General features: G+C 43.1%; 1 protein-coding gene across 1 annotated transcript in view; it reads right to left on the reverse strand.

Moving 5' to 3' along the window:
• Positions 1-13,920, reverse strand: part of LOC139408496 (seizure 6-like protein) — a 108,566-nt gene extending 94,646 nt beyond the window's left edge. Inside the window, exon 1 of the mRNA XM_071152465.1 lies at positions 13,495-13,920. Within this exon, the coding sequence (XP_071008566.1) occupies positions 13,495-13,588 (94 nt within the window). The 5' untranslated portion in view covers positions 13,589-13,920. The remainder of the gene's footprint in view (positions 1-13,494) is intronic.
• Between the last annotated feature and the right edge of the window lie 488 nt (positions 13,921-14,408).

The following is a 14,408-nucleotide window of genomic DNA, read 5'->3' on the forward strand; positions in this document are numbered from 1 at the left end:
TCCTCATCACTTCATCTCCTCTACATCACTACAGCCATACATTCCTCATCACTTCATCTCCTCTACATCACTACAGCCATACATTCCTCATCACTCCATCACTACAGCCATACATTCCTCATCACTTCATTCCTCTCCATCTACCATCACTCATCACTTCATCTCCTCTACATCACTACAGCCATACATTCCTCATCACTTCATCACTACAACCATCACATTCCTCATCACTTCATCTCCTCTACATCACTACAGCCATACATTCTTCATCACTCCATCACTACAACCATACATTCCTCATCACTTCATCTCCTCTACATCACTACAGCCATACATTCCTCATCACTTCATCTCCTCTACCATCACTAGTCATACATTCCTCATCACTTCATCACTACAGCCATACATTCCTCATCACTTCATCTCCTCTACATCACTACAGCCATACATTCCTCATCACTCCATCACTACAGCCATACATTCCTCATCACTTCCTCTCCTCTACCATCACTACAGCCATACATTCCTCATTACTTCATCACTACAACCATACATTCCTCATCACTTCATCTCCTCTACATCACTACAGCCATACATTCCTCATCACTTCCTCTCCTCTACCATCACTAGTCATACATTCCTCATCACTTCATCACTACAGCCACACATTCCTCATCACTTCATCTCCTCTACATCACTACAGCCATACATTCTTCATCACTCCATCACTACAGCCATACATTCCTCATCACTTCATCTCCTCTACATCACTACAGCCATACATTCCTCATCACTTCCTCTCCTTTACATCACTACAGCCATACATTCCTCATCACTTCCTCTCCTCTACCATCACTACAGCCATACATTCCTCATAACTTTATCACTACAACCATACATTCCTCATCACTTAATCTCCTCTACATCACTACAGCCATACATTCCTCATCACTTCCTCTCCTCTACCATCACTACAGCCATACATTCCTCACCACTTCATCACTACAGCCATACATTCCTCATCACTTCATCTCCTCTACATCACTACAGCCATACATTCCTCATCACTCCATCACTACAGCCACACATTCCTCATCACTTCATCTCCTCTACATCACTACAGCCATACATTCTTCATCACTCCATCACTACAGCCATACATTCCTCATCACTTCATCTCCTCTACATCACTACAGCCATACATTCCTCATCACTTCCTCTCCTCTACCATCACTAGTCATACATTCCTCATCACTTCATCTCCTCTACCATCACTACAGCCATTCATTCCTCGTCACTTCCTCTCCTCTACCATCACTACAGCCATACATTCCTCATCACTTCATCCTTCTCTCCTCTACCATCACTAGTCATACATTCCTCATCACGTCATCTCCTCCATCACTACAGCCATACATTCCTCATAACTTTATCACTACAGCCATACATTCCTCATCACTTAATCTCCTCTACATCACTACAGCCATACATTCCTCATCACTTCCTCTCCTCTACCATCACTACAGCCATACATTCCTCATCACTTCATCCTTCTCTCCTCTACCATCACTAGTCATGCATTCCTCATCACGTCATCTCCTCCATCACTACAGCCATACATTCCTCATCACTTCATCACTACAGCCATACATTCCTCATCACTTCATCTCCTCTACATCACTACAGCCATACATTCCTCATCACTTCATCATTACAGCCATACATTCCTCATCACTTCATCTCCTCTACATCACTAAAGCCATACATTCCTCATCACTTCCTCTCCTCTACCATCACTACAGCCATACATTCCCCATCACTTCATCCTTCTCTCCTCTACCATCACTAGTCATTCATTCCTCATCACTTCATCTCCTGTACATCACTACAGTCATACATTCCTCATCACTTCCTCTTTCTCTCCTCTACTTTCCCACTCCTGCCGCATTCCAACTACTTAACCATCACTCGTTCTGATACCAAGAATGATGACTGCATCCAAACCATCTCTGGTCATATCAGTTATGCTCTTAATGGGTTATGTCATCAATATGAGTCAACCTAATGGGTGATGTCATCAACATCAGTCAGTCTTCTTCCCGTCAGTTCAATCCATCTGGGAGCTCAGGTTTCAGAGATAGGAGACGGTTTGTGTTCGTGATCTACGGTCACCTCCAAAATTATTAGCACCCTTGATAAAGATGATCAAAGAAGACTGTATAAAATAAGTAATACAAAAACTGAGCTATAATGTATACTTAAAACATTGGAAAATTGCAAATACAATTGCTCAGAGAAAAATATTTTGTTAAACAAGTAATAAATATGCACCCTCCCCTTGCAAGGATAAGGGCACTTAGCCTTTTTCTATAACGTTTTATGAGATTGGAGAACACATTGGGAAGGATGTTAGACCATTCCTCCATACAGAATCTTTCCAGATTCTTGATATTCTTCGTCTGCGCTCATGGACTGCCCTCTTCAATTCAAACCACAGGTTTTCAATTGGGTTCAACTAAGTACAGAGACTGAGATGGCCATTGCAAAATGTTGATTTTGTGGTTAATTAACTATTTATTTGTAGATTTTGTATGTGCTTGGGGTCATTGTCTTGCTGGAAGATCCACTTGTGGTCAAGCTTCAGCCTCCTGGCAGAGGCAAAAATGTTTTTGGCAAAAATGTCCTGGTACTTGGTAGAGTTCATAATGCTGTTGACCTTAACAAGTGCCACAGGACCAGTGGAAGCAAAACAGCCCCATAACATCACAGATCACCACCACAGGTATGAGGCTATTTTCTGCAAATGCATCCTTTTTGAGGCTAAACCCACCAAAGCACCCAGTTCCAATCCAAGTGCCAATGCTGTTTAGCAAACTCCAGGTGTTTAAATCTGTTGGTTTTCCTCAATAAAGTATTTTTTTATGCCAATCGTTCCAAATAGCCTATTGGCATGGAGGTGGTGTCTAATTGTAGACTTGGATACCAAATCTGTATGTGGGGACAAGATACACATGCATTCTCTACCAGGCAAGTTTACCACCGTTCCATTGGTTTTAAACTTGTTAATTGTTGTAAGCGGCATATTTGTTTTTCAGTAGTGTTTTTGGACCAACAACAAACAACAATGTGTCTTTTCATGCATGGATTCTTTTCCTTTCTCCATGGTTATGGATGCAACTACCTATCACAGTCTCACGTCAAAATTACGCATTCAATAGTGAAGACACCACAACTATGAAACAGCACACATGGAATCATGTAGTAAGCAAAAATGTGTTAAACAAATCCAAATATATTTTAAATTTGAGATTCTTCAAAGTAGCCACTCTTTTCCTCGATGACAGCTTTGCACACTCTTGACATTCTCTCAACCAGCTTCATGAGGTAGTCATCTGGAATGCATTTCAATTAATAGAAGTGCCTTGTTAAAAGTTCATTTGTGGAATTTCTGAGCCAATCAGTTGTGACAAGGTAGGGTGGTATACAGAAGGATAGCCCTATTTGGTAAAAGACCAAGTCCATGTTATGGCAAGAACAGCTCAAATAAGCAAAGAGAAATTACAGTCCATCATGACTTTAAGACATGAAGGACAGTCAATCCAGAAAACTTCAATAACTTTTTCTTCAAGTGCAGTCGCAAAAACCATCAAGCGCTATGATGAAAGGAAAGGAAGACCCAGAGTTACCTCTGCTGCAGAGGATAAATTAATAAGAAGAACTGCACGTCAGATTACAGCCAAAATAGACTGCTTCACAGAGTTCAAGTAAAAGACACATCTCAACATCAACTGTTCAGAAGAGACAGCGTGAATCAGGCCTTCATGGTCGAATTGCTGCCAAGAAACCACTACTAAAGGACACCAATAATAAGAAGAAACTTGCTTGGGCCAAGAAACACGAGCAATGGACATTAGACTGGTGGAAATCTGTCCTTTGGTCTGATGACTCCAAATTTGAGATTTTTGGTTCTAACCGCTGTGAGACGCAGATTAGGTGAACGGATGATCTCTGCACGTGTGGTTCCCACCATGAAGCATGGAGGCGGTGTGATGGTGCTTTGCTGGTGACACTGTCTGTGATTTATTTAGAATTCAAGGCACACGGTGTGTTCAAACTTTTGACTGGTACTGTATATTTTTTGAGTATACAATATAGCTGTGTGTGTGTGCGTGTGTGTGTGTGTGCTTGCGTGCGTGTGTGCGTGCGTGTGTGTGTGTGTGCGTGATGAATCGTACAGCAGGCATAACTGTGAGAATACAATACCTCAATGATCAATAACATCTTGTTTGTATAGACCATTTAACAAATGCCTTAGTCACCAAGTGCATAACAGCTACCAAGACCTACTCCCCCTCAGAGCATGGCGAGGCAACAGTACCCACTGAAAAGGCTTATTATATGATATCCCTCTCTCCCCATCTCTCCCTTCCTCTCTGTCTCCCCATCTCTCCCTTCCTCTCTGTCTCCCCATCTCTCCCTTCCTCTCTGTCTCCCCATCTCTCCCTTCCTCTCTGTCTCCCCATCTCTCCCTTCCTCTCTGTCTCCCCTCGTCGCCGCTCAGTTGTCTTATCTTGTCTCTCCTCTCTTCCATACTCACAGGCAGACTCAAGTTTCTAAAACTCCCAACAGCTATGTTCCAATCAGACCTTCTGTGTTCCAAAGGCCAGATGAGTTGATATCTGGTGCGTAGCAACGAAGAGCCAGCGGGATAGTTCCAGCAGGATGGATTGATTTATAGTCATGGCGGGCTTTTCCAGGTGATGGATGTTGAGAAGTAGAAAAATCACACAATAACAGTCATATCCCCACAGTTTAGATGGAATCTGAGTTCTATAGAATCATTTCAGTTTTGATTTGTTCAGAGCGTTAGTGTAGATGCCACGTTGTTCTTTGACACTGCAGAACATTGTGGAAAAACTGAATTTAAATGTATTAGGTGTATGTAAACTTCTGACTTCAACTGTATTTATTCACCTTATTCGCAATGAAGCCCCTAAATAAGATCTGGTACAACGAATTACCTTCAGATGTCACATAATTTGTGAAATAAAGTCCACCTGTGTGCAATCTAAGTGTCACATGATCTGTCACATGATCTCAGTATATACAGTTGAAGTCGTAACTTTACATACACCTTAGCCAAATACGTTTAAGCTCAGTTTTTCACAATTCATGACATTTAATCCAAGTAAAAATTCCCTGTCTTAGGTCAATTAGGATCACCACTTTATTTTAAGAATGTGAAATAATGTTAGAGAGAATTACTTATTTCAGCTTTTATTTATTTCATCACATTCCCAGTGGGTCAGAAGTTTACATACACTCAATTAGTATTTGGTAGCATTGCCTTTAAATTGTTTAACTTGGGTCAAACGTTTTGGCTAGCCTTCCACAAGCTATCCACAATAAGTTGGGTGAATTTTGGCCCATTCCTCCTGACAGAGCTGGTGTAACGGAGTCAGGTTTGTAGGCCTCCTTGCTCGCACATGCTTTTTCAGTTCTGCCCACAATGTTTCTATGGGATTGAGGTCAGGGCTTTGTGATGGTCACTCCAATACCTTGACTTTGTTGTCCTTAAGCCATTTTGCCACTTTGGAATTATGCTTGGGGTCATTGTCCATTTGGAAGACCAATTTGCGACCAAGCTTTAACTTCTTGACTGATGTCTTGAGATGTTGCTTCAATATAGCCACATAATTTTCCCTCCCTTATGATGCCATCTATTTTGTGAAGTGCACCAGTCCCTCCTGCAACAAAGCACCCCCACAACATGATGCTGCCACCCCCGTGCTTCACGTTTGGGATGGTGTTCTTTGGCTTGCAAGCCTCCCCCTTTCTCCTCCAAACATAACGATGGTCATTATGGCCAAACAGATCTATTTTTGTTTTATCAGACCATAGGACATTTCTCCAAAAAGTACAATCTTTGTCCCCATGTGCAGTTGCAAACTGTAGTCTGGCATTTTTATGGTGGTTTTGGAGCAGTGGCTTCTTCCTTACAGAGCGGTGTTTCAGGTTATGTCGATATAGGACTTTTGTGCCTGTTTCCTCCAGCATCTTCACAAGGTCCTTTGCTGTTGTTTTTGGATTGATTTGCACTTTTCGCACCAAAGTACGTTCATCTCTAGGAGACAGAACGCGTCTCCTTCCTGAGCGGTATGATGGTGTTTATACTTGCATACTATGGTTTGTACAGATGAATATGGTACCTTCAGACATTTGGAAATTGCTCCCAAGGATGAAACAGACTTCTGGAGGTCTACCATTTTTTTCTGAGGTCTTGGGTGATTTCTTTGGATTTTCCCATGATGTCAAGCAAAGAGACACTGAGTTTGAAGGTAGGCCTTGAAATACATCCACAGGTACACCTCCAATTGACTCAAATTATGTAAATTAGCCTATCAGAAGCTTCTAAAGCCATTACATAATTTTCTGGAATTTTCCAAGCTGTTTAAAGGCACAGTCAACTTAGTGTATGTAAACTTCTGACCCACTGGAATTGTGATACAGTGAATTATTATTCAAAATAATCTGTCTGTAAGCAATTGTTGGAAATATGACTTGTGTCGTGCACAAAGTAGATGTCCTAACTGACTTGCCAAAACTCTAGTTTGATGACAAGAAATGTGTGGAGTGGTTGAAAAACAAGTTTTAATGACTCCAACCTAAGTGTATGTAAACTTCAGACTTCAACTGTATACACCTGTTCTGAAAGGCCCCAGAGTCTGCAACACCACTAAGCAAGGGGCACCACCAAGCAGGTGGGACCATGAAGACCAAGGATCTCTACAAACAGGGCAGGGACAAAAGTACAAATCAGGGTTGGTTTATAAAAAAAATATCATTAAAAAAATATCATTAAATCCATTATTAAAAAATTGTAAGAATATGTCACCACAACAAACCTGCCAAGAGAGGGCCGCCCACCAAAACTCACGGACCAGTCAAGGAGGGCATTAATCAGAGAGGCAACAAAGAGACCAAAGATAACCCTGAAGGAGCTGCAAAGCTCCACAGCGGAGATTGGAGTATCTGTCCATGGGACCACTTTAAGCTGTACACTCCACCGAGCTGGGCTTTACGGAAGAGTGGCCAGAAAAAGAGTAATTGCTTAAAGAGAAAAATAAGCAAACATGTTTGGTGTTCGCCAAAAGGCATGTGGGAACCTCCCCAAACATATGGAAGAAGGGGTATTCTGGTCAGATGAGACTAAAATGTAGCTTTTTGGCCATTTGGCTATGCCGGATTAAGTGATATGACATGTTATTCTATAAAATCGTTTCTCCGTAATTAATATTACCTGATTGAGCTAATCATGTAAATGTAATTAACTAGAGAGTCGGGCACCACAAAATAATAGTTATAGAGCTGTTATCTTCCGAATAAACTAAAGATCTAGTAATATTTTACATCGTCACCTTAATTCAGTCTCATCTGAAAGTTGTAAATTCTTGGTTATCTATTTCATTCCTATATGTTCATCAACCAATTAAATTAAAACACTCTGCCCATTTCTAAGAATTTGTAAGATACTTATTTGCATAAAATGGACAGAGACCAAGTCTCAAAATCAATCAATAGCGTTTATTCTCGAGAGTACTGCCCATAGTACAATATACATCAGGTTATACACTAAAAATGACATCATAGGTTTTAAAATGTCCTTCCTCCACTCTGATACAATGGCAGTATAGTTCACAAGCCTTCCCACATTGTCTACCACCTGTTAAATAATATATTACTAGCCCAAGGTCTATCCCCTCCCCGGGTAGAGACAGGATGTCCTGTAAGGAACACAATATTGCAGCCGGTCTGACGATAACTCCATTCGTTTCTAACAAGGAACAGACAGTCCTAATTCTGGATGAAAACTACACACATTACATTCAGTATTATGATTATAATAAGATTCATACATCCATACAGTAACATAGTAGTATTCTGTTTAGTCATAGTTCTGATTTCAATGTATACATAATTTAGTCATTATTCATAAAAATCCCTTAACATTTACTAAATACCTAACTAATCACACAGAATTACATATACAAAGAATGAATCATACCTTGATTACCAATTACGTCATAAAGGATAACGTCCCTAGCGGACGGAGCAGATATGACAGCTGGTTACACAAAAGAAAAGGGGCTGGGATTGAGTGAAAGAGCGGGAAGCCTGAGGGACAAAGGGAGAAGCTGTGCTATCGTAAATACAGTATCTTATGCAGTCTAAATGACCGCCCATTTGGAAAAGGAAAATGCAATAAATATTTACTCTGAGCTGCGCTTCGGTAGGTTGGTGGTAGATGGAAGGCCGTGTTGCCAAACCGAGTCCTTTGTCCTTTGAAGAATGTCTCTGGTGGTCAATTGGATACGTTGTAGTAACGTCATTGTTTGGTAGACAGAATACTCTGTCTGTTCTTTCCTAGCCCACGTTTGCAGCTGCTGTTGCTAACTCAATGGCTAGGAGGTATCACCTCTGTAGTGAATAAGAGTTCAATGTTCATACCATTCGCAACCAAAGCTCACGCTGAGGTTGGCTTAGTTCTGTAGTTGACATGTTAGTCCTTTTAACGCAGAGGCCTCAGACCTCACGTACTTGGAACAGAAGGTTACATTTTCATCAAGGCTTTATATAGGAAGGGAGAGCGCTAACCTTATGAAAACCCAAATCTCTCATTTTGAAGCTAAAATTACATTTAATCTCTTCACCAATAATTTTATATTCAAACATTTAAATTGAACAACAATTCCATGTGAATCCGATAACTCTGATGTGTAGACTTTCCACTGTAGAGTTTATGTCCTCCTATCATTGAGGAGAATGTCTCAGATGACAACCGAACTGACATCAACCGAACTGTTCATTAAGTACCACCGCATATGTTCAGTTGGTCGGATTACCAGAATATAGTTAATTTCCCCCCACCTTCTGATGTACCCAGAATCTCTATGTTAACCAAGGGGTTTTTAAATTTTACATCAGTAGGGTAGAGAGAGGAAAAAGGGGGGAAGAGGTATTTATGACTGTCATAAATCTACCCCCAGGCCAACGTCATGACACCATCAAGGAAAACACTAAGACTGGCGCAAACCCAACAACTCTCATCACCCCGAGGACACCATCCCCACAGTGAAGCATGGTGTTGGCAGCATCATGCTATGGGGATGTTTTTCATCGGCAGGGACTGGGAAACTGGTCAGAATTGAAGGAATGATGGATGGCACTAAATACAGGGAAATTCTTGAGGGAAGCCTGTTTCAGCCTTCCAGAGATTTGAGACTGGGATGGGGGTTCACCTCCCAGCAGGACAATGACGCTAAGCATACTGCTCAAGCAACACTTGAGTGGTTTAAGGCAAAACTTTTAAATGTCTTGGAATGGCCTAGTCAAAGCCTAGAACTCAATCCAATTGAGAATATGTGATATGATTTAAAGATTGCTGTACCCCAGCTGAACTCATCCAACTTGAAGGTGCTGGAGCAGTTTTGCCTTGAAGAATGGGCAAAAATCCCATTAGCTAGATGTGCCAAGCTTATAGAGACATACCCCAAGAGACTTGCAGCTGTAATTGCTGCAAAAGGTGGCTCTACAAAGTATTGAATTGGGGGGGGTGAATAGTTATGTATGTTCAAGTTTTTTTTTTTTTGTCCTATTGCTTGTTTGTTTCACAATAAAACATATTTTGCATCTTCAAAGTCGTAGGCATGTTGTGTAAATCAAATGATACAACCTTCCCCCAAAATCAATTTTAATTCCAGGTTGAAAGGCAACAAAATAGGAAAAATGTAAATGAGGGTGGATCGCAAGCCACTGCATTTAACATTATGCCAGACAGACGTCGCTACCGGCATCACTCTGAGTATTGCGTCTACCTTCTCTTATCATCACACACGAACACGCACACATTCTCTGGAACGGGACCAGGCAGGCTCTTCAATGGAACTCTGTAATGAAGGGTAGACAGACGAGGGGTCTGTTCAGATAATGGTGATGAGGGATGAAGCAAAGAGAAGATGAAATATTAGCTGTATAAAAAGCTGGGCTGGAAACTATCCTGATCGTGCCAATCAACTGGAACCTCAAACTCAACTCACAGCCATTGGCCCTAAGGTGACAGTTAGTATTAAACTGGGCCCAGCTAGAATGGGCTTACTGCACCTTATACTGTGCATAAATGTGATTCTAACCACTGACCCCTAACTTTAACGGCTAAAATAGCTTAGCGTAGTTATTTCCTATTCTGGTCCTTTTTAACATCTAGACAAGCCACAGCATCAAATCAAGTCAAATGCTTACTTACAAGCCCTTAACCAACAATGCAGTTTTAAGAAAATAGAGCTAAGAAAATATTTAGTAAATAAACTAAAGTTACTAGTTTTAATGCCATGCCATGGAGAGGAGAGTGTGAATCCTAGGACGTGTAATCCACACGGTCAGATATGGAGCAGTGGGACCAGTAATGTCACTGTTGTTATCCTGATACAAACTTCTGTTCTGTCATCATCCCGACCCTAGTAGAGGCTGGGCTAAAGCTGTGGAAACATCAATGCACAGACACTTAGTCAGGACAACAACAGCAGCAAGGAAAAAACAGGGGAAGAGACAGCCCAACACAAAACTCCTGCCAGTTCAATCACACAGCGCACGGATTGGGCTGGGTTCAGAGCAGCTCAGCCACACAGTTAAGCTGCAGTTAATTGCTTCTATTGTGGAATAGTGTCAGCAGCATCCCTACAACCACAAAGTCAGCCAGAACTGATCATCCTGGACACACACACACACACACACACACACACACACACACACACACACACACACACACACACTGTTGTCAATGGTATACTATGGTGAAGGGAGGGCCTCTGGCGAATGAGAGAAAATGGTGAGGAAAAATAAGAGTTGATCTGATGAGAAGAGAAAGACGAATTATGGATGAGTGAGTTTTACAGAGAAGAGAGCAGACAACCTGCCACGGAGAGGAGGGGGAGGAGAGCGGAGAGGAGAGAGAAGAGGGGAGAGGAGAGGAGAGAGGGAAGATGGGAGAGGAGAGAGAAGAGGGGAGAGGAGAGAGGGAAGAGGGGAGAGGAGAGAGAAGAGGGGAGAGGAGAGAGAAGGGAGGGAAGAGGGGAGAGGAGGGAGAAGAGGGGAGAGGAGAGAGAAGAGGGGAGGAGGGAGAGGAGAGAGGAGAGAGGAGAGAGAAGAGGGGAGAGGAGAGAGGAGAGAGGGAAGAGGGGAGAGGAGAGAGAAGAGGGGAGAGGAGAGAGAAGAGGGGAGAGGAGAGAGGAGAGAGGGAAGAGGGGAGAGGAGAGAGGAGAGAGGAGAGAGAAGAAGAGAGAGGCCAGTATGACAGAGGGGAGAGGGAAGTATGAAAGAGGGGAGTATGAGAGAGGAGTGAGGGGGGAGGGGAGTATGAGAGAGAAGAGGGGTGAGGAGAGAAGAGGGGAGAGGAGAGAGAAGAGGGGAGTATGAGAGAGGGGAGATGGGAGTATGAGAGAGGAGAGAGGGGAGGAGAGGGGGAAGAGAGAGGGGAGAGGAGTATGAGAGGGAGGAGATGGTAGTATGAGAGAGGGGAGAGGGTAGTATTAGAGAGGGGAGAGGGTAGTATGAGAGAGGAGAGGAGAGGAGAGGAGAGGAGAGGAGAGGAGAGGAGAGGAGAGGAGAGGAGAGGAGAGCGGGGAAAGGAGTACGAGAGAGGGCAAAGGAGTACGAGAGAGGGGAAAGGGGAGTATGAGAAAGGGGAGAGGGTAGTATGAGAGAGGGGAGTATGAGAGAGGAGAGTATGAGAGAGGGGAGGAGAGAGGGGAGAGGGGTATGAGAGAGGGGAGATTGGAGTATGGGAGAGGGGAGAGGGTAGTATGGGAGAGGAGAGGGGGAGGAGAGGAAAGGGGAGTATGAGAGAGGGGAAAGGGGAGTATAAGAGGGGGGAAAGGGGGGAAAGGGGAGTATGAGAGGGGGGAAAGGCGAGTATGAAAGCGGGGAGAGGGGAGTAAGAGAGGGAAGACGAGAGAGGGGAGAGGAGAGAGGGGCGTATGAGAGATGGGAGATGAGAGAGGGGCGTATGAGAGAGAAGGGAAAAAAGGGGGAGAAAAGGAGGGGAGAGGGGAGGAGGTGATAATAGAGCGGAGGCAAAGAGGACAGAAACTGTGGGAGCGAATGTAATGCCAGGAGAAGAGTAGAAAGAGAAGAAGAGAGAAATAGATGAAAGAAGTGCTGGCTAGAGAATAACGTGCCAGCTTCCATCTAATGTCCTCCCTACCCTGTAGAGTCCAGCGGTCACAGAGAGGCCAGACCTCTGTGTCCCAGCCCGTTGCAGACACGGTCAACCGGCATAACAAGGTCTAATAACAACACACAATATACTTCCGATAAAATATCTGTACGTGTACGAGGACAGAGCTAATTTCTCAGAAACAGCGTGCACACACACAGACACACACACACACACAGCAGCGTGGGCATCAATCAGTGTGTGTGGTGATACAATGAACGTATTAGAGCCAGTTTCATGGCAGCCAGGTCAGTGGGTGTCTGTGATGACTAGAAGACATATCAGCTATATATATATAGCTATATATATCAGCAAATGAAGAGGAATACCTAACAGCCCCTCTGAAGACAAAACACATAATAATGTATTACTGTAGCCCATGAACTGAGAGAGAAATAAATAGTGAGTGAGAGAGAGAGAGAGAGAGAGAGAGAGAGAGAGAGAGAGAGAGAGAGAGAGCACAAGAGAGAGAAACGGTCCTATATTTCTGTCTGACAATCAGTTAGCAGGATTGTGGAGGGTCATAGAAAGCCTGACACACACACACACACACACACACACACACACACACACACACACACACACACACACACACACACACACACACACACACACACACACTTTGTGGAGGTGCAGATCATGTTGCTGCAACCCCACAAATCAGTACATGTTTTATAAGATTTGTCACACACAACGCAAGCGCATTAGACATTTTTTTTCTGACAAACAACAATTGGATAGGCTAATTGTCGTGTGTGTTGTGTTATTTGTGCCTGTCTCTCTCCCACGCGTCACGATTTACTGTAGGCTATTCCACAGCCTGTAACAACAAGCTCTATCATCAGGACCAGAACAACAGTAACCTAGGTCTAGCTCCTAGACCATATTGTCTAGCTCCTCTAGCCTAACGGTCTAAGCACATGATATGGCCAATGTCATATAAAGTGCTAAAACAGGAATTATACTAGTATACCAGCCCTAAAATTAAGATTCGTATCATGCTTAGAATTGGAAAACGAGAATAGTCTTATTTATGTAGCCTACGCTATTTAGCCTTCACCAGCAGAATAGACAAACAGACAAACCAAAGTTGTGATAGTCATTCATGCTGGATAGGAGCCAGGGGGTAACCTCGTACATTCAACTCAGCCCAATGTGTTAGGCGCTTAGGGCAAAAACGCGCGCGCACACACCAGTCAGAAAGTTAAACTCAGCATCGTTACCTTGTGTTTCTGCCGCGACGCCGGTCCAAATCATACCGATACAGAGACAGAGCAGCGCTGGCAGGGCACCGATTCGGTAACGGCATGGTGGCATGGCTCCACACAGCCAGGCAGAGCCGGTCGGTCCAGAGAGAACTGCTAACGGGAGATGCACGAGGAGAATAGTTGGGTGGTGGTCGACGTTCGATCTGCACCGCGACAGTTGTGCTCGCGCAGCAGGGATCTTCTAGATGTGACGCGCTGCTTGTTTTTCTCCTCAAGGCGCACTGTGAGGGTCAGTGTGGTGGGTTTCTCTGCGGTCCGTATGTCATGCCTCTCTCGCCCGAACCCCGCAATCTGCTGGGTCTCTTCTTCCTCTTCTGCCCTGATCTCTCTCTCCCCCCTCTCAGTACCAATCTGCATGCCTCTCTCTCTTTCTCAAACACACACACGCACACACCCACATACCTGACATTAAAGGCATGTAATGACAGATCAATAGTCCATAGTCTACATTTAAAGATATGTCCTGGCTTCAAATTCCAAACAGAAGTAAAGCTATATTCAGTGCAAATGTTTATTTATTGTATTTTCATTAGAGAGGATAAATGACAAAATAATGTAATCGAGTTAATAGTAGGATTTGCTGTGATTAATCCCAATTAATTGCAAATTCATAATTTGCTCAGATTGAGCTTTAATTTCAAACTGCAATATGTAGCCACGACCAAATTCTCATAGAAATGTGAGTAATAGAGCTATCATTCTAATTGAAAGCAGGTCTAATAAGCGGCAGATCTGTTCTATGTGCAAAATTTATATGCTTCCCGTTCTTAAATTAACTTTTAGCATCTTTACTTTGGGTTTTGTACACCAGCTTCAAACAGCTGAAAATACAATATTTTGGGTTATGGCAAATCTATATGGTACTATGA

Source organism: Oncorhynchus clarkii, chromosome 5 (assembly GCF_045791955.1).
Source record: "Oncorhynchus clarkii lewisi isolate Uvic-CL-2024 chromosome 5, UVic_Ocla_1.0, whole genome shotgun sequence".
In the NCBI taxonomy this organism is placed as follows: Eukaryota; Metazoa; Chordata; class Actinopteri; order Salmoniformes; family Salmonidae; genus Oncorhynchus; species Oncorhynchus clarkii.